At 32.2% G+C, this 24009-nt stretch overlaps 1 protein-coding gene across 1 annotated transcript; it reads left to right on the forward strand.

Annotated features, from left to right (window-relative positions):
- The first annotated feature begins 1567 nt into the window (after positions 1 to 1567).
- Positions 1568 to 10254, forward strand: LOC139904599 (uncharacterized). The gene is made up of 14 exons (XM_071886533.1): positions 1568 to 1670; positions 2914 to 3644; positions 6137 to 6218; positions 6359 to 6415; positions 6858 to 6913; positions 7082 to 7310; positions 7502 to 7585; positions 7723 to 7797; positions 8160 to 8243; positions 8364 to 8428; positions 8571 to 8775; positions 8865 to 8953; positions 9446 to 9560; positions 9976 to 10254. Exons 2-14 carry the CDS (start codon positions 2941 to 2943, stop codon positions 10015 to 10017), a joined length of 1887 nt encoding a protein of 628 aa, XP_071742634.1. The 5' UTR covers positions 1568 to 1670; positions 2914 to 2940; the 3' UTR covers positions 10018 to 10254.
- The last annotated feature ends 13755 nt before the right edge of the window (positions 10255 to 24009 follow it).

The following is a 24009-nucleotide window of genomic DNA, read 5'->3' on the forward strand; positions in this document are numbered from 1 at the left end:
TCGAAAATTTCCGGGTCGTCACACCTCACCTCGTGTACTTTGGTTCCGGATAAACAAGACTCGTGGCGATGGCAAGGTTCGAATAATGAACTCTTTACAACAAAAAGTCTTTCTTGTTTGATAGATTCAAAGATGTTAAGAGTTGGTGCTAATATGGTGGAAACATTGAGAAATAATTTTATCCCTAAGAAAGTTGAAATCTTCATATGGAGGTCGAGGAAAAAATGTATTCCAACTTTGATAGAGCTTGACAAACGTGGGATTGATCTTCATTCCGTTCGTTGCCCTCTTTGTGACGACTGGGTGGAATCGGTTGACCATGCCTTGCTCTTTTGTAAAAAAGTCTTCGAGATTTAGGAGAAGGTGTTCAAATGGTGGGGATTTAATGTGTTTTCTTCGCCTAGTTTCAATGCGAGATTCTTCAAGGTTCTTCAATTGGGACGATGACGGATTTAGGCTCCAAGATTTGGCAAGCAGTGCTTTGGTCTTGTTGTTATCTCATATGGTGGAACCGAAACTAATTGGTCTTTAACAAAAAAATTTGGACCACTTCGGTAGCATTATGTGAGATTCAACTTAAAACATTCGAGTGGATTGGGAAAAGATGCAAGTCACTTCATATCGATTGGGACTCCTGGTTACACAATCCCCAATCTTTTGTTATGTAAATTCTTGTGTATTGATGTATGTTGGCTTAATGACTTGTTTAGTTAGCATATAACATATAACTCTCGAGTTGTACATTATGGTTGTTTAATAAAATTGTTGCTTTTCAAAGAAAAAGAAGCAAAATACAGGGAATTAAAATTAATAACAACAATTCACGAAAAAGTGAACTATTGGCCACTACATGGAATTCGTAAGTTGGGTTTACAATACCTTACCCACTTGAACTATTAAAACAGAATCCTTAGACTAAAACATTACAGAAGCAAAAATATGAATAATAAGGAGCCATTTTTACATTATTAACCAAGCTTGGTTCGTCCATGTATGATGGCTCTCGCATACCTTTGCATTCACTAGACATTGAAACTCCTTTAGCTTTATACGCTCAACGCTTGTGGCCCAATACATATAAGACTCGTTAAAAACCAACTTCTTCCGAGCAATCCAAATAGCCCATAAAGTAGCCGACCCAATAAGTTTTCAAATTTTCAACGCTTTGATTCCCAACCCATTACACCAATCATGAGTATACGTTCCACCAATAAAATAAAGCCAAAGATATAAATGACCATGAACAATCAAGAAATAAGTGATCTATCGACTCAACATGTAACAAACACCATCCGCACTTATCATCCACACTTACGCTTGTTTGCTTCTCTTGTTTGTATGCTAGAGGTCTTTATGGATCTCTTGTTTTCATATAGTTGAGTTTTTCGTGAAAATAATATAAAATGAAAGCTTATCACGTGGCACGAATTAAGCTGTGAGCAAAAAGAAGTAAGCCAGTTCATTAGCCCAAATTTTAGGTTTGTTTCCGTTTAAATCATATGTTACATCCACTTGCTATGTATCGTATCGTATCGTATCGTATCGTATCGTATACATCTTAAAATCGCAGTCATTTTTCTTCACTTCTCTCTTCTTTCATTTTTATGAACTTCCTGCTCAAATCCAATACACAAACAAAGAATTTTTCTCACCCGGCATTTATCAATTAGGTAAACAATGAATTGAAATATCCTAATTCCATTTGTTAACCCTAATTTCTTACATATATATTGATTGATTACGTTCAATTTGTTAAGTTAAATTAGGGCTCAGAAATCGTTTTTCCTTGATTATATTCTTACAATTCTTACAGCGAGATGTTATGCTGTATTCCTGTTTTTCTCTTTCTAGTGTAATGATGTGATTTTTTATGCTTTTAATTGTTCTGTATGTAGGTATTTTATTGTTTAATACAGTATATATACCGAGTTAGTGTTGGTCATTTGGTTTTAAGTGTATATAGTTGGATGAAGTTTATTATCAGGTTAGTTTATATTCTTACAATTAGAAATGCTATAAATTTATTTACTCACTGTAGATTAGTGTAGCTTTTAAGTGTTCTATTTGTATTTATTCTATGTATAACTTAGTAATTTTCTATATAGTGTTCATTTATATTAGGTTAGAATGATTACTTTTAAGTGTTTATAGTTGGACTAAACTGTATTATTAGATTAATTAATATTAATATTATTATTAATATCTGCGTATGCATGTGTGTGTTGTATATTTAAGTAGCAAGCATATTTGTTTTCAGTGTGTATTTTATGATGGATAGAAATTGGAGGCTATGTAAGTAATAGAATACTTTCCATAAATACTTGAAATGGCAAAAGATATGAGGGTGTCTGTGCTCATGAGTTCATTATAACCTAGTTGTTGGCAATAAGCTGTAGGAATAACTAAGTATATTTGTGCGTGTGCGTTTGAGTTTTTTTTACTGTATTAGATTAGTTAATTTAGTAACATATGTGCGCGCGCATGAGTTTGTTATTAGAGTAGGCACTTGCATTACGTACTCAAAGTTACAAAACACGTGTCTCTCTGTGTGTGTGTGTGTTTGTTGGACATCAAATCAAATATGGATTTCATGGGTGATTTAGGTTTAGCATATAAGAGTAAGTTGTATAAGTAAGTAGTCCATATATCTTCTTTCTCGTTAATGAAGGATGGAAACTGGAGGATATATGTAAGTTTGTAGAGGTGAAACTTTGATTTGTGGACTATGCAACTTAAGACTTAATAGCAAATACAAGAAGGCATAAGTTGTACTGTTTAAAGTTTATGAACCTTGGTTCTTGAACATGAAGATAAGCAATTTTAAATTGAACATTTTTGTTTACTGATCTTAAAATCCCTAATTGTAACTGGAAAGTTTTAAGTGTGATGTGTTTTGTTTTTTGTTCCATGCAGAGTTGGTAACTATTAGTTGAGCATCCAATGGATTTTGACGAGTATGATTACTTGGAAAAAATGGTGGAAAATTCTGATGTACCAAACTCAGAGAAAAGAGCTAATGGCGGTGAAGAAAGTGGTAAAAATGAAGATAAGGAAAGACGGCAGAGCTCTAGACATCGGAGTGATAAGAACGACGATGATCGGAGGTCAAAGCGTACAAAATCCGGTGAAGAGTTGCGTGATCGTGATAAAGAAAGGGATTCCTCACGCCACCGTTCATCTCCAAAAGAAGGGGATAAAAGTGATAGAGACAGACAAAGGAGTAGTCGTGAAACTAGAGACAGAGATAGGGAGAAGAATAGGGAGGAGAGGAATGGTAAGGGTAGGGATACTGACAGAGAAAGAGACGGGGACAGGGACAGAGACAGAGGTGCAGACAGGGAGAAAAATGGTAAGGGTAGGGACACAGACAGAGAAAGAGACAGGGACAGAGGTGATGACAGGGTGAGGGGAAGGAGGGAACATGGACGTGAACATGAGAAAGAGGACGAGAGAGAAAAAGATAAAGAACGCGAGAGATCACATCGGAGTGGTAGCAGGTCAGATAGAGTCAGAAGTGAACGGGATAGGGAGAAGAGTCGTGAATGGGAGGTTAAAGATAGGGAAAAAGAACGGGAAAAAGAAAGAGAAAAGGAAAAGGAAAGAGAAAAAGAAAGGGAGACTAGAGAACCTGAGCGAGAGAGCAGGTACTTTCTATATTCATTTTTTAATTTTGTGTTACATATTTTCTTTGATTTTTTAAACTTGCATTAGTGTTATCTTATTTATATCTCTTTGACTGGCATTAGTGGCTCATTATTTGTTTAACAGTGATAAAAAATTAGTCCTTACATGTTCGCTTCACCATTTATGCCTCTAAACTTGGTTATGTATGTGTTTCGCAAATTTGACTTTTTTGCAAGTATATTGTCAAGGGGCTAGAGTGTACAATATAATAAGTGTTGCAGAACTCCGAATTACTTGGCGAGTACTCGGTTTCGTAGCTCAGGGAGTACTCGGCAAGTACTTAGGTAAACTCAGTCAAATTTGGTCAAACTCGGCCAAACTCTGGATTATTCAGGAAATCAGCCAAAACATGGAAAATCAGTTAAAATTGGTCAAACCTCGGCCTAAATCGGTCAAAGTCAAACTTAGTCAACATCCGAGTACTCCCTGAGTTGCCGAGTATTCCCTAAAATTCTTAGCTGAGTACTCCCCGAGTAGAGAGATTTGTAACCTTGAATATAATGCCTGGAGCTCTATGCAAATTGTCTAGATTGAATGATGCTCTTAGAGTATCTTTTTATTTTGGGGTTTTCAGGACGGCTGGAGGTGTATTGGTGTAAGACTGATTTTTGGGGTAGGTTTGTTCTGATTTGAGTATTTTTAAGATTTTTTGGCTATATCGCTTGACATGTAACCAGCTAAATGCCTTGAAAGTACCGGTCTTTTAGTGAGGTTATAGCACCTGACAGTTAATAGATGCGTGTGTGCTGTCTTGTAACACATGTTCAAGATGGATTCCCAACGAAAAACCACGTTTCAACCTTAGTTTGTTTGACCTTGCAATTGATTTGTTTGGGTTAAAGCTTACATGTTGAAAAGCATAGTGCATATCCTCTTTGTTTTTTGTTGGTGGTATCTTTGGCCACGAATGGGCCACAAAAATGCCTTTCGTGATTGAGTACTCCCCAAGTTTTATGTTTATATTTTTGATGATATTAAGCTGTCGAGTTAGGCCATGACCATTGTTTGACATGTATAATATCTGAGCGGTTTTTTGTTTATTGCTATCATATACGACTTTCCAGTTTACGACAATGGGATGCGGATGTTTATGTACTATGATCTTTACAATTGTAATCATAGTCTGTTCCAAACAAATATGTTAACTTTTAAGACGATCTTCGTTAGAGTTTTATATAATTGGCATTCGGCATTCCTCTCTAGTTCGAAAGTAGCCATTTTAGATGTTTGCTAAGGAAATCTGATTTTTCAAACGCATGTTTACCACACATCCTTCTATCATTGATCGGTTGCTTAATGGTATATCTGCTAGTGCCAACATAGCTTATTTCATTGGTAACATAGTAACATAGTTAGTTGTAATACCTTAGCTTCTTAGAATTATGAATATTGAAAATACTGTTTTGAGAATAGAATATTAAATTAAACACTAGATAATGGGAACTCGCAGATGTGCTAAAGCAATTCTCAGATGGTCATTGTTGCTTCTAAACCAGACTCAAGAACTCAGGTCGTGGGTCTAAACACTCCCTTATAGGCTTTTTATAAGCTTGAAATTGCAAGATTGATGGTGGCAGGGTGACGATGTCATGTGTTCTGGCAGGGTGATGATGTCATGTTATGATTTTCATTATCCTCCACCTTCCGACTAGAATCATCTCTTATCTGTATGTGTTCTGTTGCAGAAATGCTGTTGAGGGAGTAGTGGGATTCGCTTTACAGAGGCTCTGCTTGTGGATATCAAGAACCATTTATATTTTGCTGGATATATTATTATATTATTATCATTTTTATTATTATTATTATTGCATTTCAGGTCTAATGCCACCAATAGTTATCCAGCAGAAAATCTTATACTGTTCGAGGGCCACATACTCTACTTTGTTATATTTTATACCCATAAAGAAATGTTTGTGCTTCAGACTTGTAAGCGATCCGGGATAAAATTGTGTTAGAAGTTAATTATACTAAAAGAATATTCATGTCATCTTATAGATAGGTGTAAATCAAGACATGCAGCATACTGATTGTTTCTCATTGTTGGTCTATGAAAACAGGATGGGTTTGGTGTTGTTTATTTATTATTTTGTAATGCCAGTTGCTGTTCTTTGGCAATGTCTAATCATGAAATAAAAACTTTTATCAGGTTCAGACCCACCGATTAACTAATATTATCATGTCAGCTAATCTTAGGTTCATTAGAAAAGGTACAGAACCCATCCTTCATTGTTACGTGAAATTGGATCACATAGTTTTGTTATGCTATTAATTGTTACATTGTTCTCCAGGTCAATCTTTTGGCCTTCCGTTACACAAATTGAAGATTAGTTGTTTCATTTATGGAGTGTTCTGTTTTCCATTCCATCCTTACGTTATAATTAGTGGATTTCATCAGCATCTCATTACATACGTTACATAAATGAGTTGACTTGCAATTGTTGGTTTCTTTCAGGCGATATAAAGACAAAAAGGAAGGACCGATAGAGCCAGAGGTTGACCCTGAACGAGATCAGCGGACGGTCTTTGCATATCAGGTAATATAACTTACTACAGACATTTGTATTTTACTTTGATGGCTACAAATTTGGTGTGTGTGTGTGTGTGTGTATTATTTTCTTATTTATATAAACATCAATTATTGTGTGGTTAATCTCACTTTTACACCAAATTACAGATATCTCTGAAGGCTGATGAAAGAGATGTCTACGAATTTTTCTCAAGGGCTGGCAAGGTTGATTTTAAACTCCTTTTCTATCTTGTTATGCATTTGATACTTGCATTTTGTTTTTCATTATGCGATTGCTGCAATCTGTCAGTCATTGGGTGTGTTCTTTGTAAATTTTGAGTGATAGGACATATTAAGAGCAGTACTTAATCAACAATAGTTATTACATATAGTGACGCATCACTCGTTTAGGCTAACCCATGGTCGTGAAGTACATTGCTTTTCTGTGTTTATGCTGTTCTCGTCCATGTAATGCTCATTGAAACATGAACACTTCCAACAAGATATAGTATATTCTTAAAGGAAATTAGACATATACCGTCATGAATTATAACAAATATACTAATAAAACAACAATGATATGCTGCAATTGAATATGAAATTTTCGTTTTTGATTTCTTGCTATATAGATGTATGAATGTGCTAATATGACCGAATGTGAATTCAGGTTCGCGATGTACGTCTTATTATGGACCGTAACTCAAGACGCTCCAAAGGGGTTGGGTACGCTTTTCTGATTTAGAATCATATCCAAGAATATGTTAATTCTCTTCAATCATCTTATCTCTTACAATAAAACAAACAAGCAGACAAAACTTTGGAACTTCCATTTTCAATGTTTTTTATGTAGTTAGATGCTTTTGTAACTTCTAATCTAGCAATGTTTTTCAGGTACATCGAGTTTTATGATTCAATGTCTGTTCCTATGGCAATTGCGCTCTCTGGTCAACCTCTTCTTGGTAATCCTGTGATGGTCAAACCATCTGAAGCTGAAAAGAATCTTGTACAGTCAACTGCAACTGCTGCTGGAGTTGCAGGTACCGGTGCATACGCAGGCGGGGCTAGAAAATTGTATGTTGGCAATCTGCATTACAATATGAAGGAGGATCAACTTCGTCAGGTTTAACGCCACCCTAGTTTTCTAATTTTTTTATTTGAATAATTATTTTATATTTGTGACCAAAAAGTGAACCTTCTCTGAAATGCCTTTTACCTTCACTTGAAATAAATGACACTAATTAGTAATTAAGCAAGTGTAAGTTTCTTTATATTGAATGTCTTTACGATATAGTTCTGTTATTATATGCTCAGGTATTTGAATCGTTTGGTACTGTAGAGCTCGTGCAATTACCTACTGACGAGACGGGAAATTGTAAAGGTTTTGGTTTTATTCAGGTGAGCTCATGCCAGAATTTTCTACTCTCAGAATACTGCTTAACCTGATTCTAATACAAAATAATGATTGTTATAATTTTCCAAAAGGCGTTCATTTATCTGTTAACTTGAGCATTTTATGGTTTTGTTTTCTTTAGTTTGCTCGACTTGAAGATGCCAGGGCTGCTCAAAGTTTGAATGGACAGTTGGAGATTGCTGGTCGAATGATGAAGGTATAATTCCTTATATTTTAAATGTCAAACTGTTTTTCTGGCATGCCATTGTGTATATCTGGAATTGGATCTTCATTTTTCGTCTTAATCATTATTTTGTTAATTTTTTAGTTTGCTTTTGATAGAAGGTAACGTTGATATATTAACTTCATATATTCTTGCGTTGTATTTGCAAAAATGTTTTATCATAAACTCTTAAACTATTAGAACATCTCTCGAAGCAGCACCACTAGGTGGCAACGCAAATTGTTTTTTTTTTTGTTGAGTGGTAGTTTTGTTCGTCATCTTCTGATTATATATATTTATATTAATATTAATATTTTATATATTATGTAATAATACAAGTGTTAATGTTAATGTAGGTGTCTGCTATTACTGATCAATCTGGAATGCAAGAAATGGGTGTTAATCCTGGTGATTTCGACGACGATGATGGTGGCGGCTTGGTTAGTAACCTCCATTTGTCTTATTTAACTTTTGATAATATAATTTATCAATCACGAAAATAGATACACAAATATCCTTTCACTTCAGCATTGTGATAGTAACTTTTACATGATTTTCAGTCTTTGAATGCACGTTCTCGGGCACTTCTAATGCAGAAGCTGGATCGTACTGGAACCATACCAAGGTCCCATTTTAATTCTCAGCTAAAGTTTTTTTTTCTTCCCTTATATATATCTTAATCTTATCTTCAACATATATTGTGATCAACGTCTTACAAATTTTATTTATTTATTTATTTTATTAATTTTTTATTTTTTTTGTTGCAGTGTTATGGGCTCAATGGGGGTCCCAACCACTAATAGCATGGGCCTACCGCTACCACCAGCTCCGGGGGTTGTTTCTCTTCCCGGCCTTGCTACAATGTCTGGTGCAGCTCTTTCTGTTCCGCCTGTTACTGTTCCATCCATAGAGAGCATTGGTGTTCCTAGTGAATGTCTGTTGTTGAAAAACATGTTTGATCCTGAATTGGAGGTTGGTCTTGTAAATTCATAACTCGCTTCCTTACTTTTGTCATAACTCGCTTCCTTACTTTTGTTAGTAAGTCTTTTATTTTTATATAGGACGAGCAAAATTTTGATTTAGATATCATGGAAGACGTTCAGTCTGAATGCTCAAAGTATGGAAAGCTAAGGCATATCTATGTGGAGAAGTAAGTTAATTTTATAATACGTGCTTTATATTTAAAAATGGTTGACAACTTTTTCATTAATTGTGGGTTGAACTTTTGTTAAATGTGTTTCATCATATTTCTTTATCCCCTTTCCTTTTCATTTCACATGTCAGTAAGTGTTAGCGAAAAACTGTAAGTGACATAAAAGGAACAAAATTGATAAAAAACATTGTATGTTTGGTTATCCTATTCAATTCAATTTCTGCTTAAATGAACTGGAAAATAATATTAATAGTATGTTTGTAATTTACTCTCATTATTATTTGAGCCTTGACAGAGAAACATTATCCGTTAACCCTCATAATCATTTGGGATTGCCTTGCAAGTTGAGGCTAATGATTATTTATTATTTCTAACATTGTGTGACAAGTATGTTTATTTAAAATCTGACATATTCTGTCCAACCAAATGTTAGCAATAAAATCTCACTAGTTATAACTGAGGCTGATATTCTCTTTCTTGGATTAACAGGAACAGTGCTGGATTTGTATATTTGCGTTTTGAGAACACGCAATCTTCAGTAGCAGCTCAACGTGCTCTTCATGGGAGATGGTTTGCCGGGAAGATGATCACCGCTACATTTATGGTAAATCTCAGTGCACCTTCACAATTGTTTAAATTCATAAAATACTCCTGAAATTGTATCAATAAAAAAAATCTTTTGAATAAGCCGCCAACTTGCTTGAATTATTGCCAAAAAGATAGGCATTTATGGCCTTCTAGTTTTCACAATATTGCTTTGGTTTCAAGTTTATTCATCAAACTGAACCATGAAAACAACTGCACCAGTCAACTTTGGTTCAGTTTCATGCTTTGAATAGTCTTTGATAATTAAATTATTCAGAATTTTCTAATTTTGGACATATGGACCGCCATATCATTGAATTCAATAGACGCTAGACAATTACTTTTACTGTTTACATTATACAACAGTACATTGTGTATGGGTCACGGGGCTATTTGAGCGTATAGTTAACCAGCTTTTGTATATCTGTATATAGGTGCCTCAAGATTACCAGGTCAAATTTCCAGACAGCATCTAGCGGACAGTTGTAAATCGAAACAGCAACGAGTCCATTTTTCCAGGCCATATGTAGAGGATGTTGTTATAGATGTGGTTTTATAAAATTAAGAGATTTCAACTGTTTTCTGGTTGTGCATTTAGATTGCTTCTAAAGGGTGTAAAAGAAACAATGTTTAGAACTGATCTATTTCAGCATTTGTGCTTTCATCATCATTATTTTATAAGTAATATTTGGGGAAACCCTTGGATTTTTTTATTACGTAGTATCTAAATACTTATAGTACAACTTATTAATCCAGCCTTATTACTATGTTCTCAGTTGCCCAGGAATTGAGATACCGATATTTCTTTGTTTTCTCTTTTATTTTAGCAATTGTTTTTGGTAAAAATGCAAAATGCATTCTAATTCAGGTTATATCTTTGTTCTATCTTTGTTTTCCTGTGAATATTTCTAATCACTTGGAAACTTAAAACATAAGTAATGCAATTATCTAAAATCTCAACATGAGAGCATTTAGTGATTGGACGTTGACTGGATTGGCACTTAAAAACTCACATTGATAAGAGAGGAGGTCGTTTAGTTGTTGAGTTTCAGTGTTTTGAAGAGAGAATATTTATTTAAGGGTGTGTTTGGTAGAGGAGCTTATGAGAGCTTATAGAAGCTTGAGCTTATGATTTTAATAAGCTCCAAGTAATAAGCTTCGTTTGGGAGACATAAAATGTAGAGCTTATGAAAAACATAAGCTCTAGAAAAATAAGCTACTTCTAGTAGCTTATGAAAAAAAGTAGAGCTTATGAACTAGAAAATAAGCTCCAGCTAGTTTACCAAACACTTATAAAAAATAATAAGCTCCAACTACCAACTTTAAAAATAAGCTCCAGCTCCAGCTAGTTTCATCCAAACACACCCTTAATATATATTATATTTTTATTTTAATTAAAATAAAAAGTAGAAAAAAATAAATAAATAAACTTGGATTAATAAAAAAATACAACTCATAAGACTGCTAGCAACCATCACCGTGGTTGAGCTTCTTCGAGCCGCCGTTTAAACGGCGCCACTGCTACCGGTAGTGGTGGGGGACGCCGTTGAAGGGCCGTCCTCCAATGTGCTATTCTTTGACATGTTGCATGATATGAACTACAATGATATGACTGAAATGGACGGTTTTATTCGTGCGATGTCGTTAGGTCGCAAGACGTTAGAATCAGCTGATAAAAGTAGCAAACAGTGGTTTATTATTTATATTTTGCGGGACCTAAATTTACTTTTGAATTTCTAATGATAGAAGGTTTAAGTTAACCTAGGGTCGTGTTTTTGAATGGTTTAACGAATTGAAGATCAGGTGGATAATTATCTTTGGTTAAATTACCTGACTAAAATATAGTAGTTTGTTTTAAACTAATATTCCTAAATGCGGAAAAGTAAATAAAGTGGAAGGATATCCGGAGTATGCAGATCAAAGAAATGTTGACCGAGATATTAGTTTGGGCTAGGGGAAGGTAATTATGTTGATGTTAAAGCTATGATTGGAATGGTGTAGATCTGGTTGGATGAGCCAATTACACAGACCTACTTATATCTAGACTCTCAGAGTTCTCGTTGAGTAGTGAGAAGCATGTCACTTGGTTGTATAATTGAAAGGTAACTATACCTCGGAGGTTATCCTCAGTAAAGCACTAGGTTTATTAGTGAGTTGAGTTTTAATTCTAACCATCGTTATCAGTTTAGTTAACTGAATAACAACGTGCCGTGTTGATTGAACACTGATCACAAACGGAAGGAGTCCGTCGGGTTAAGTTGACAAAATCCTAAATGAAAACTAACAACCATTTCATCATTCTAATGAGATCATACCAAATCAAACATTATACAGCATTATAATTGATATACTGAAAGTAAAGCAGATAGAAATCTAGCAGATACCTAAACAATTGATATGACTTAATCCTAGGGCAACAATCAAACAAGAACATGCAATAGGTTTGGATCATACAGTCAAGGCACTAGCTAGATCTTAACAGTTCCTAAGAGGGTCTGCTTGGAATAGTCAATAGGCATACTAGGTCATTCATGCCTCAATTCCTAAGTTCTGTGTCCTAAAAGCGCATTAGATGCCTCTCGGGAACTCCGACCATACCGAGTTCATTGAATCTTCAGATACAGTATAACCAGGGGTCTTAATCCTATGAAGTAGCTAAGTTCATATAGGTTGACAATTCCTGATCACAACCTAGGTTGGTCAATCCTTAAGTTGCTAGCATACAAATCTATCAGACTCACAAGTTCAGCATAACAATAGTAACCGTACTAAATTAACATAACTACGCTAACCCAAACTTCTATTATGGCATCATACAGATTAATATGGTAATACCAGAACACATTATTAAACATAAATGGTAACAAAACATGTTTAATACAAAAGACAAGTGTTTCGGATAAAAACCTGAAAAGGCTGAAGAAATCTGTTCGAGATCGCAGGCACTCGCCGGGATATCCTCCGGAAAATAAAAGCTAAGCTATCTACTACTAAAAACTAACTAAAAAACTTGAAAATATAAAGTGAAATACAAATTGAGTGTGTGTTGAAATGGATGGAAAGAGCCCTTTAAATAGACTTGAAATTTGCCAGCAAACGGCTGGCAGGCCGCGCAAGCCGTTTGTTGAGGCCGTTTGATCAGATCACACGTTTTTGATGCCCATTTGCTTGACCTGTGTGGCAGGCCATTTTGCACTATGGCAGGCCGTTTGGTACCCTGGTCAGCCTGTTTCCTGGATCGTAACTTGACTTTCACCGTTTTCGCTCTAGATTCTTCGTTTTAGCTCCATTTTACTTGATTCTTTTTGCATCGCCTTCGTAATTACTTAATCAACAAAATCAACCGACAAAGCGATTATTTTTGCGATAAATTTTGGAACTTTATGGATTTAGGGCTTAATATCGGGGGTAAAAACGTGATGTGACAACCCGGAAATTTCTGACCAAATTTAAACTTAATCTTTATATGATTCCGACACGATAAGCAAAGCCTGTAATGTGAAGTCTCGAAAATTTTGGAACTATGTTCATATATTCAATTACCCTTTTGACTATGCTCGACGATTCACGAACATTCATGTGTACATAGATATGTATATACAAAATATAGTTATAATAATTGAAAACGTTAACAAAGTATTAGATGTATAATACTTTACATGAATGTATTTGTTTCAATATATGTTTAACATAGTTATCGATGGAATTAAAAGATAATATCAAATGATTGAATTATCAGATACATTGTGATATGATTACGAGTCTTTGTTGTGAGGTCCACATTGATTTGAAAAATCTTTCCATTTTAACAATATTCGGAAAATGGTAAAGTGATTTACAAGTAAGAACAAATATGTCAATTAATGATAACTGGACAAATGTTAGTAGAAATTCCTGCTTAACTTTCAATGCAATGATTGCCTCGTGTCTTTTAATAAAATAATTATTTAGTTTTCATAATATTGAAAACATTTTATGATATAGATGAAACCTTTTAAAGAATGAATTTGAATATATATAATAAGTCGAAATGTTAATTGTTAGAACTAAATATATAGATTACTTGTAACGTGTATTTAAAACGTGTTTATGTATATTAAAAATATATGATTTCAAATTAGTTAAGTGAACGATAGTAACACTTATTTATTAATTCGATTGATATTTAGCTATATTAATTAGAACGTTTGAGAAGTTAAAATAAATGTTGGCACATAAATTATTTATATCAAATTAAGTTTTAAAGCACAAACGTTAGGTAATATAACAATTTCTAAATATTTAAATGGTTTTGATATAATGATCTTTGAAATATAGTTAATTTTGAAAAACTAAATATTATATTATTAGTTAAATATTTTAAAAATATATAATATAAATAAATTTAGATTTCTAAATGAAAATATATATATAATTTTACAAAGTGATAAAATATAATATTAACTTAGTCATAAAACGTTTTGATTTAAAATAATATTATTAAATAGACTTTGATAGATAACGAGACATTGATTTAAAGAATCAAATGACCATAACAATCAAATTTATAAGTTACATTTCAAATAATATAATTTATCGACAAATAAGTCTAATTATTAATAAAGGTACGTGTCGCGAAACGTAAAGTACAAGTTTTCTAAGCGTGCGAAAGGACGTTCGAAAAACCGGAACCGGCACGTAAGTCGAGCATCAACGTACAATTCATCGGTGCTAAAATTACAAATCAACTATGCACGAGAATATAATATAATATTTAATTAATTCTAAAGATTAAATATATTATATATTAAATAATATACATATATAGTAAAAGAGTGTCGGCAAGTTTGTTGGAACATATTGAACTGAAAAGAGGACTCATGCGATCGCATGAGTTACCCTCACAACTCCCATGTGATCGCACGAGGGGTTAGGTGAGGTTACATCCCTTTAAAGGTCGAACGAATTCGGTTTTCTGATTCGTTTTTTATCTATCATCTCTCTCGATCTCTATACATATATATATATATATAGATTATTCATATTATTATTATTATTATTAATATTATTATTAATAATTTTAATATTATTATTAGTAGTATTAATATTATTATTATTAGTATATATACATAAAATACTACGACGAGGTCATGAGCGAGTTATTTCAAAACGGGTTTTGCGAGCGGGATAGAGCTAAGGAAATTATGGGTTATAGCTATGCAAGTTATGGGTATGGTTCGGGGGTATTGCTCGTCAGTCAAACTAGTGTTTATCATCTCCGTTGCATCTACGTACTTTCCTGCAATATTGAATCACAATATTGATACGTTCGTGAACCCGTGGCCAACCCTGCACTTGTTCAGTGCCGTCATATGCATAAATCACTACGAAATACAGTATTGTGAGTTTCATTACTCCCCTTTTATATATATTTTTGGGCTGAGAATACATGCGCTGCTTTTATAAATGTTTTACAAAATAGACACAAGAACTTGAAACTACATTCTATAGTTGGATTATTATACCGGATATCAACCTTAGTAGCTTGGTAACATAAGAATTAGTGTTTATTATAATTGCCACTAATTTATACGAATCCTAAAGATAGATTAATTCTCTAACAGACGAGTGGTTCTGTCGATCTATTCTCTACAGACGAGTAGTTCTGTCGATCTATTCTCTACAGACGAGTGGTTCTGTTTATCCTTGGGGATATTTTTGATGCATTTTGTTAATGTCGGTTACCAGGTGTTGAAATTCGATAGAATGATTTTTACACTTGCGAGTGTATGATTACTGAAAAATGAAATCTTGTGGTCTATTAAAATGATGGAAATAAATGTTTAGCATAAACTAATGAACTCACCAACCTTTTGGTTGACACTTTTAAGCATGTTTATTCTCAGGTTTGAAAGAAATCTTCCGCTGTGCATTTGCTCATTTTAAAAATATTACTTGGAGTCATTCATGTCATATTTTCAAAGACGTTGCATTCGAGTCGTTGAGTTCAAAAAGATTACTATTAAGTCATTTATAGTTTGGATATATTATGAAATGGTATGAATGCCTGTCAACTTTCGATGTAGGGAAAGTTTGTCTTTTAAAAACGAATGCAATGTTTGTAAAATGTATCATTTAGAGGTCAAATACCTCGCAATGGAACCATATGTTAATGTATTCGTTCTTATGGATTAAGACTGGTCGTCTCACGTGACTTTTTGGCCGATATCATTGCAACACGGGCTAAAGTAAAATCAAATGAAAATTGAATATAGCCGTTGTGTATAGTCGTTGGGGTTTTTTTTTGGTCTATAAATACTATACCCCTTACTCATAATTTTCATACTTACAACTACAACTAAAACAACTAAAAAAACTTTAATCTTCTTTAAATTTTCGAGCATGGATCGAGATCGAGAAGACGAAATTTACGAAGAGGCGATAGCTATTGGAACAAAAAGAAGTCGAAAACGAAGGTCCGTCTATACCAAAAGCTCATAAAAGATATTTTCCACGAGATAGAGAAGGAAAAGAAAAACAACTCTTCAACGATTATTTTTCAGACGATCCCACTTTCTCGCTTGATAAGTTCCGTATACGCTATCGTATGAGCAAGTCTTTGTTTATCCGCATTTGTTGAGGTATAATTAACTTTAATCAAGAACCTATTCCCGATTATTTTACATTCTTTAAACAATAACAAGATGCTACGGGTCAATGGGGTTTTAATGTTTTTCAAAAATGCACGTCCGTTATTAGACAATTAGCGTACGGTGTTGCACCCGATATATTTGACGAATATTTACACATGGGTGAATCTACTAGTTATTTGTGTTTGGAAAACATTTTCAAAAGTGTTTTACACTTATATTCGGCGGAGTACATGAGAATGCCACATGCACAAGATGTGCAACGTTTAATTTCAAAACATGAAGAAATACATAGTTTTCCGGGTATGTTAGAGAGCATCGATTGTATGCATTGGGGTTGAAGAAATTGTCCCGTTGTTTGGAAAGGGCAATATACACGTGGGGATCATGGTTACCCAACAATTATGTTAGAAGTTGTTGCCTCGTATGATACATGGATTTGGCATTCATATTTTGGTCCCGCGGGTTCAAACAACGACATTAACGTTTTAAATCAATTGGATTTATTTAAAGATTTATTAAAAGATGAGTTACCTCCGTGTAACTATACTGTTAATGGGTTGCAATTTAGTAGAGGGTATTATTTGGCGGATGGAATTTATCCGGAATGGTCAACTCTAGTTAAATCTTTTAAAAATACTAACGATCCGAAGGCAAAGAAATTTAAAAGATTCCAAGAGTCTGCAAGAAAAGATATTGAACGAACTTTCGGTATACTACAAGATCGATTTGCAATTATAAAAAATCCGGCACGACAATTCTATATAAAGAAGATTCAAAATATTATGTATACTTGTGTGCTCTTACATAATATGATAACCGAAGACAATGTTCGTGCATTTTGTGGACTTGAAGAAGAATATCTGCCAACGCATCGTCCATGACAATTAAACCTTCACGAACGACTTGAACTACATATGCGAATGGATAAAAAACTAAGAGATAAAAGCAGTCATCATTTTCTTAGAGATAATCTTATCGAACATATTTAGAGTCTTCCATCGAACCACCGCATTCACTATGATCCGACTGCTGGACCTTCAAACGTTTCCGAACATGTCAATGATGATGAAGAAGTTGTTGAAGAAGATGATGAAGAAGACGAGGATGAAGAATTTGAAGATGAAGATTGCGACGAAGATTAGTTTATGATCCGAATGTAATGTTTTTTATTTTTACTGTAATGTTATTTTAATAAACTTTAAATGTAATGTTTTTTATTTTTAATGTAATCTTATTTTGAAACAGCACTTTTATTAAACACACAAACGGTTACATTTTTAAAACTAGAACCAAATTAAACGATTACAAACATCGATTACTTAATTCAGTAGATTTCCCCAAAATAACGACCATCTGTGTCGTACTCTGGAGCCTCCGGTTCATCATTTTCTTCTTCAGCTGCTTTATCGAGGTAACGCCAACCCAATGTCTCTTCATCTTCAAGAACCAAATACAAAGTAATGTGGTTTAGACGATCTTCAAGGGTATCTTTTATCCCGTACCATTGATCATCGGTACGTAGATGGCTTGCCTTTAAATCCAGATCAAAATCGTCTTCAAAAAACAGCACATTCGTGTATTCACAAGGAACATTTGCCTTTAAAACGGCTAGCAGATCCTGTAAACCAACATCACGAACATCGATTCCTTCAAATGACATTTTTTTACCGAACTTATAGAGCTTCATATCTTTCCGGAAATCACCTCCGTAATGAACGTCATATGCAACAATCATTGGGGGAATGGTTTTCATTTTGACTGGTCTGAAGTGTTTTGATTTTGAGTTGAGAAGTGAAGTGTGTGAAAGGATTTGAGTTAGTGGGTGTATTTATAGAAGAAAAAAACTAGCCATTTTTTTGAAAAAAAAATAATAATAAAAAAAACGGTCGGCTACATAGCCGTTATATTTGAATTTTTAAAAATAAATTTAATAATATTAATAATATTATTAATAAAGAAATAAAAAATTAATTATAAAATAAAATATTGACGTGGGGTCAATGTGGTTGGTGTGATGGTTGTTAGTGTATGTGGTTGAAAGAAGCTACTGAGGTGGCGCTAATATGGCACAGTGTGGCTGAAAAAGTAGTGTGATGGTCGAGAGTAGTCTAATTAAAAATGTAAGCTACAATTCATAAAAGTAAAAGTAAAACATTCAACTAAAACTTAAATATCTAATCGTCTTCGCGTAAAACCTGAAAGATGTTCTACCATATCGGATCGAAGTGACGCCAGAATGGTGTCGACTGACGATCAGTCACGACGGACGAAGAAAAAACCTCGAAACCGACATCCGACACCTTGAGGTCTAACACAAGAATTTACTGCATGGTTACAACAAAGACCTGAAAAAAAAGAAAGCTCGGCTAAAAATGAAGTTTGTTGTTTCATTTTTCAGTTATAGATTTAAAAAAAAAAAAGCTAGGTCATAAGATGTTTGGGTTGATAAATGAATACGTGTTTGGTTGTTATGGGCTTGTGAAAAAATGGGAGATAATGATATTATTTTACCCTCACATGTTTGGTACATGCCTAGAGTTAACGCAGACAAGTTCACGGGCTAACGATTTTGAACTATTCATGAGAAAAAAATTAAATTTAGACTTTTAGTGTGTTTTTAGCAAAGTACAGTCACCATCTGTGTAATTTTGTCTAAAAAAATCCGTGTACGTGGCCCGGAAGTTCCAACCTATATATTCAAAAATACCTCCGTTTCTCTCAATCAATCTGATTTTTGTGGGCTAATTTTAATAGAGATGAAGACACTATGTCGTTCACCCAAAACATCCCGCTCATCGAACCTTAGTCGTTCGCTTGTAAAGTGAGTCATTCGCCTAAACAGTGAGTGAACGATGTCATGAAGTCGAAACAACTTTTTAAGTAAAAAAATCAACATATTGCCCAGAAGGTTATTGTGACAACCCGAAAATTTCTGACTAAATTTAAACTTTAATCTTTATATATTCCCGACACGATAAGCAAAGTTTGTAAGTTGAATCTCAAGAATTTTAAACTGTGTTCATACACTCATTTAACCTCGATCAAATTCCAATGATTCACGAACCATTATATGAACGAATATGATTATATATGTATATGTGTATATATTATAACTTGAAAAACATTAACAAAGTATTAGACGTATAATACTTTACATAAACGTATTTGTTTCATAATATATTCAAATAGTTATCGATGGAATTAAAAGATATATCAAATGATTAATTTATCAGATACATTGAATTATGGCTACGAGTCTCTATTGAGAGGTCCACTTTGATTTAGAAAACCTTTCCTTTTAACGGTATCCTGAATATTTGGTAAAAGTGATTTACAATAGTGTCATTAACGAGAGTTAGTCAAAAGTTAGTAATCATTTCCATTTAAATTTCAAAGGTGTACTTTACTTTGATAAACTCGCGTCCCTTGATAAATAAACTATTTAGTTTTCATATTAAAAATATTATTTGGTAAAATAACTACTATTATTTAAAACGAGTTAAATTATATAAAACGAACTTTGAAATGTAATTGGTTTTGAAAGACTAAATATTATATCATTAGATAAATATTTCAAACATATATATTATGTACAAATTTACAATTCTAAATAAGAATATATATATATATATATATATATATATATATATATATATATATATATATATATATATAACCTAGTCATAAAACGTCCTGATTTAAAATAATATATGTTGACGAACAACGAGCCACTGATTTATAGAAGCAAATGACCACAACACTCAATTATATAAGTTACATTTTTTATAAGGTAATTTATTGATGAGAAAGTCAAATTATTGTTAAAGGTACACATCGCGTAACGTAAAAGACTAGTTTTCTAAACGTACGAAAGTGCGTTCGAAAAACCGAAAGTGGTACATGAGTCGAGTGACAACGTACGAGTCATTTGAACAGAAATGACATTTTTACTACGCACGTAAATATAATATAATATATAATTGTGACGACCCGGAAATTTCCGACCAAATTTAAAACTTAATCTTCAAATGAATTCGACACGATAAGCAAAGTCTGTAATGTTGAGCCTCAAAATTTTTGAATTGTTTACATGAATGCATTTAACCTCTGACAATTTCCAACGATTCACGAACCATTTAATCGTAAATAGAAATGTATATATAAATAACTATACATGTAAATAAATTATATATTATAATAAATTAATGAATACTTAAACTTATAATTTAAAATTGTTTATTTAAATATAGAGAGTAGGTTGAATATACCTAATTCATCAACGATTAACAAAGTATTAAATGTATAATGTTATACTGTGAGTTTAATTTTTTTTAATGTATATAATTAATACATTCATCTAAGTAATAAAACTGGATATGTAAAACATAATTATATATAGTAATTTGAATATGTATATGATGTATAAACATAATTATCATTATATGTATATCGATAAAATGTATAAATAATCAATATATGTTATTATATAAGTATTAAATAATACATAATATGTAATATTAATATATTAATATTATATATGTTATACTAATATTATTATTATTACTTTCACTATTATCATTAAATATTAATATTAATATAGGTAATAATGATATTATTATAATATATAATATATAGATATAAAAATTCAAAACATGTAAGTTTGTTATATCTTTATCATTACTTGTATCATTATTAGATATTATTATTATTACCATTACCATTAAGGATTATTATTATTATGGTTATAAATTATTATTATTATTATTAAACTTATTATTGTTATCATTATTATTACTCTTATCAATATTGTTAATAATATTATTATTATTAATATTAGTAATATTATTATTATTATTTATTTATTATATAATATATAATATAAATATATAGACAAAATTACACATACTGGATCCTATCACCTCCTTCGATAATTATTTTATTTTTTATTTATGCTTTTCTTTTTCTCTGTTATGCTCGTGAGGAGCTGTCAATTTAATTCCAGATACAAACAAGTGCCATCAATTCTCAGTACTGCACAACTCCATTAATCACTTACTTATATTCGTTATCTGCAAAACACAAATGATCAAGAGAAATCATTTTTTTTTTAAAAACCCGGCGGTTCCTCTGTGTTGCCACTTTTTGGCCAAAAATTAAAATCGAATCAATTATCCAAATCTTTAAGTGCAGTCTTGTTAGGAATTCTCTGTTGAATCTTTCTACAAAAATTGAACTCTCAATTCATCGTAACGAATCTCAATTGTCGAGTCAAAGTTTTAGTTTTTAAAAGTCAAACATGTGTTTATCACGAAATTTGAAATCGTTTCGATGTTTTTAGTTAAATTGATGATTAAGAAAGATTATATGAATGGTTTGAAGGGTAGTTTGCGTTGAAATCTTTGTTCAAAACGATCTCAAAATAATAATCAATTTTTTTTTCTTATATAGCAACGAGCAGAGGCAGCAGTTTTTTTTTTTTTTTTTCTTTTCTCTTTTTTAGTGGTTGTTATTTGGAAATAACAATTACAAACGTATTCTTTTTTTTACAAAATAATAGAATAAATTCTTTGTGTTAATAAGTGATATCTTGGTCGACCAAAGTGTTGGAGAAGAAGAAGGACACAGCCAGAAGGGTTAAATAAATAAGGGAGAGTTATAATTTCAGAAAGACAAGGATAGCTGGGTGGTTGTGTGGGTGTTTGTTAAACCAGAGGTCCTGGGTTCGAACCCAGGCCACTAATATATTTTTTTAGTATCAAGAGAAGCTGTTGGGCCGTGATCTATTATGTTGTTAGGCCGAGGTCCATAGTATTTTCTATGTTGGGCTACTGCGGTTAATGATATATATACGGGTTATAATAAATTAAATACTGAAATCAAAACAGAAAGCATAGACAGTGGAATGTTTAAGTGTGTTGGTCTTAAGTGGGAGGTCATGGGTTTGATTTCGGTTGTTGCCATGTTTTTTTTTGAAAAACATTTAAGGTAGCCTCCTTAATATTATTATTATTAATATTATCATTTTTATTATTATTATGATTATTTTTATTATTGTTGTGTTTACTATTAGTAATTGTTACTATTACAAGTATTATTATTATTATTATTATTAGTAATTATTATTATATATACTAAGACTAACAATATAATTTATATTATCACTAATATTATTATTATTATCATTATTAGTATTATTATTATTATCATTAATATTAGCGTTATTATCACATATATAATTATTATTGTCATTACTATCATTAAGTATCATTATCATTAATATTAGTATTAAAAGTACCATTTAACATTAATTTTAGTATTATTAATTATATGATCATTAAAATTTCTATTAAAACGATAATTATTATTAAACTTACCATTACAATTAATTTTGCTAAAACTATTATTTTTACTTTATCATTATTAGTAAAATTATCATTTTTATTAAAATTACTATTATCAGAATTATTATTATCTTTAAACTAGTATTACTACGAGTGATAATTTGACAAAACAAAATATATATATATATATATATATATATATATATATATATATATATATATATATATATAAGAATGAATATATTTATTATATATAAAGTATACTAATACTACATAAAACTTCATTTTTAACTAATAACATTAATTAAAAAAATCAAATAAGTATCATAATGTAAAATAAGTATTAATAAAATCATATATATAAAAGAATATTAATCTTAATACATAAAATAATATGTATACATTTGTTTGATTACGGTTATTTATTTTAATATATATACAAATGATATAGGTTCGTGAATCCGAGGCCAACCCTGCATTGTTCAATATCGTCATATGTATTTTTACTACAAAATACAGTATTGTGAGTTTCATTTGCTCCCTTTTTAAATGCTTTTGCAATATATATTTTTGGACTGAGAATACATGCACTGTTTTTATAAATGTTTGATGAAATAGATACAAGTACTTGAAACTACATTGTATGGTTGGATTACTATACCGAATATCGCCCCTTCAAGTCTGGTAACCTAAGAATTAGAGAAATGGCCCCTAATTGACGCGAATTCTAAAGATAGATCTATGGGCCTAACAAACCCCATTCTGGAATTTGGAATGCTTTAGTACTTCGATTTAAATGGTGATTGCGATTGCCAATATTTATGGCATACTTGCGAGTATGCGGGGATATTCTATATGCATTATGTTAATGTCGGTTACCAGGTGTTCATCATACGAATGGATTTTTTATACACTTGCGAGTGTAATGTTATTTATGAAAAATGAAATCTTGTGGTCTATTAAAATGATGAAAATGAATGATTATGATAAACTAATGAACTCACCAACCTTTTGTTTGACACTTTAAAGCATGTTTATTCTCAGGTATGAAAGAAATCTTCCGCTGTGCATTTGCTCATTTTAGAGATATTACTTGGAGTCATTCATGACATATTTCAAAAGACGTTGCATTCGAGTCGTTGAGTTCATCAAGATTATTATTAAGTCAATTATAGTTGGATATATTATGAAATGGTATGCATGCCGTCAACTTTTGAAGAAATGAAAGTTTGTCTTTTAAAAACGAATGCAATGTTTGTAAAATGTATCATATAGAGGTCAAGTACCTCGCGATGTAATCCAATGTAATGTATTCGTCCAGATGGATTAGGACGGGGTGTTATAGTTGGTATCAGAGCGGTGGTCTTAGCGAACCAGGTCTTACATTAGTGTGTCTAACTGATAGTTGTTTAGATGTATTAGTGGGTCTGGACTTCGACCATGTCTGCATGTCAAAAGTTTTGCTTATCATTTAGTGTTGAAAATTATTTGCTTA

This window comes from Rutidosis leptorrhynchoides, chromosome 4 (assembly GCF_046630445.1).
Source record: "Rutidosis leptorrhynchoides isolate AG116_Rl617_1_P2 chromosome 4, CSIRO_AGI_Rlap_v1, whole genome shotgun sequence".
Taxonomy (NCBI): domain Eukaryota; kingdom Viridiplantae; phylum Streptophyta; class Magnoliopsida; order Asterales; family Asteraceae; genus Rutidosis; species Rutidosis leptorrhynchoides.

Bases quoted from the DNA above. Each gene is read 5' to 3' on its own strand.
- LOC139904599 (XM_071886533.1), top strand. From the start codon at position 2,941: ATGGATTTTGACGAGTATGATTACTTGGAAAAAATGGTGGAAAATTCT. The intron at 6,416-6,857 runs GTTGATTTTAAA...ATGTGAATTCAG, and splicing joins TTTTCTCAAGGGCTGGCAAG to GTTCGCGATGTACGTCTTAT. The intron at 7,586-7,722 runs GTGAGCTCATGC...TGTTTTCTTTAG, and splicing joins AAGGTTTTGGTTTTATTCAG to TTTGCTCGACTTGAAGATGC.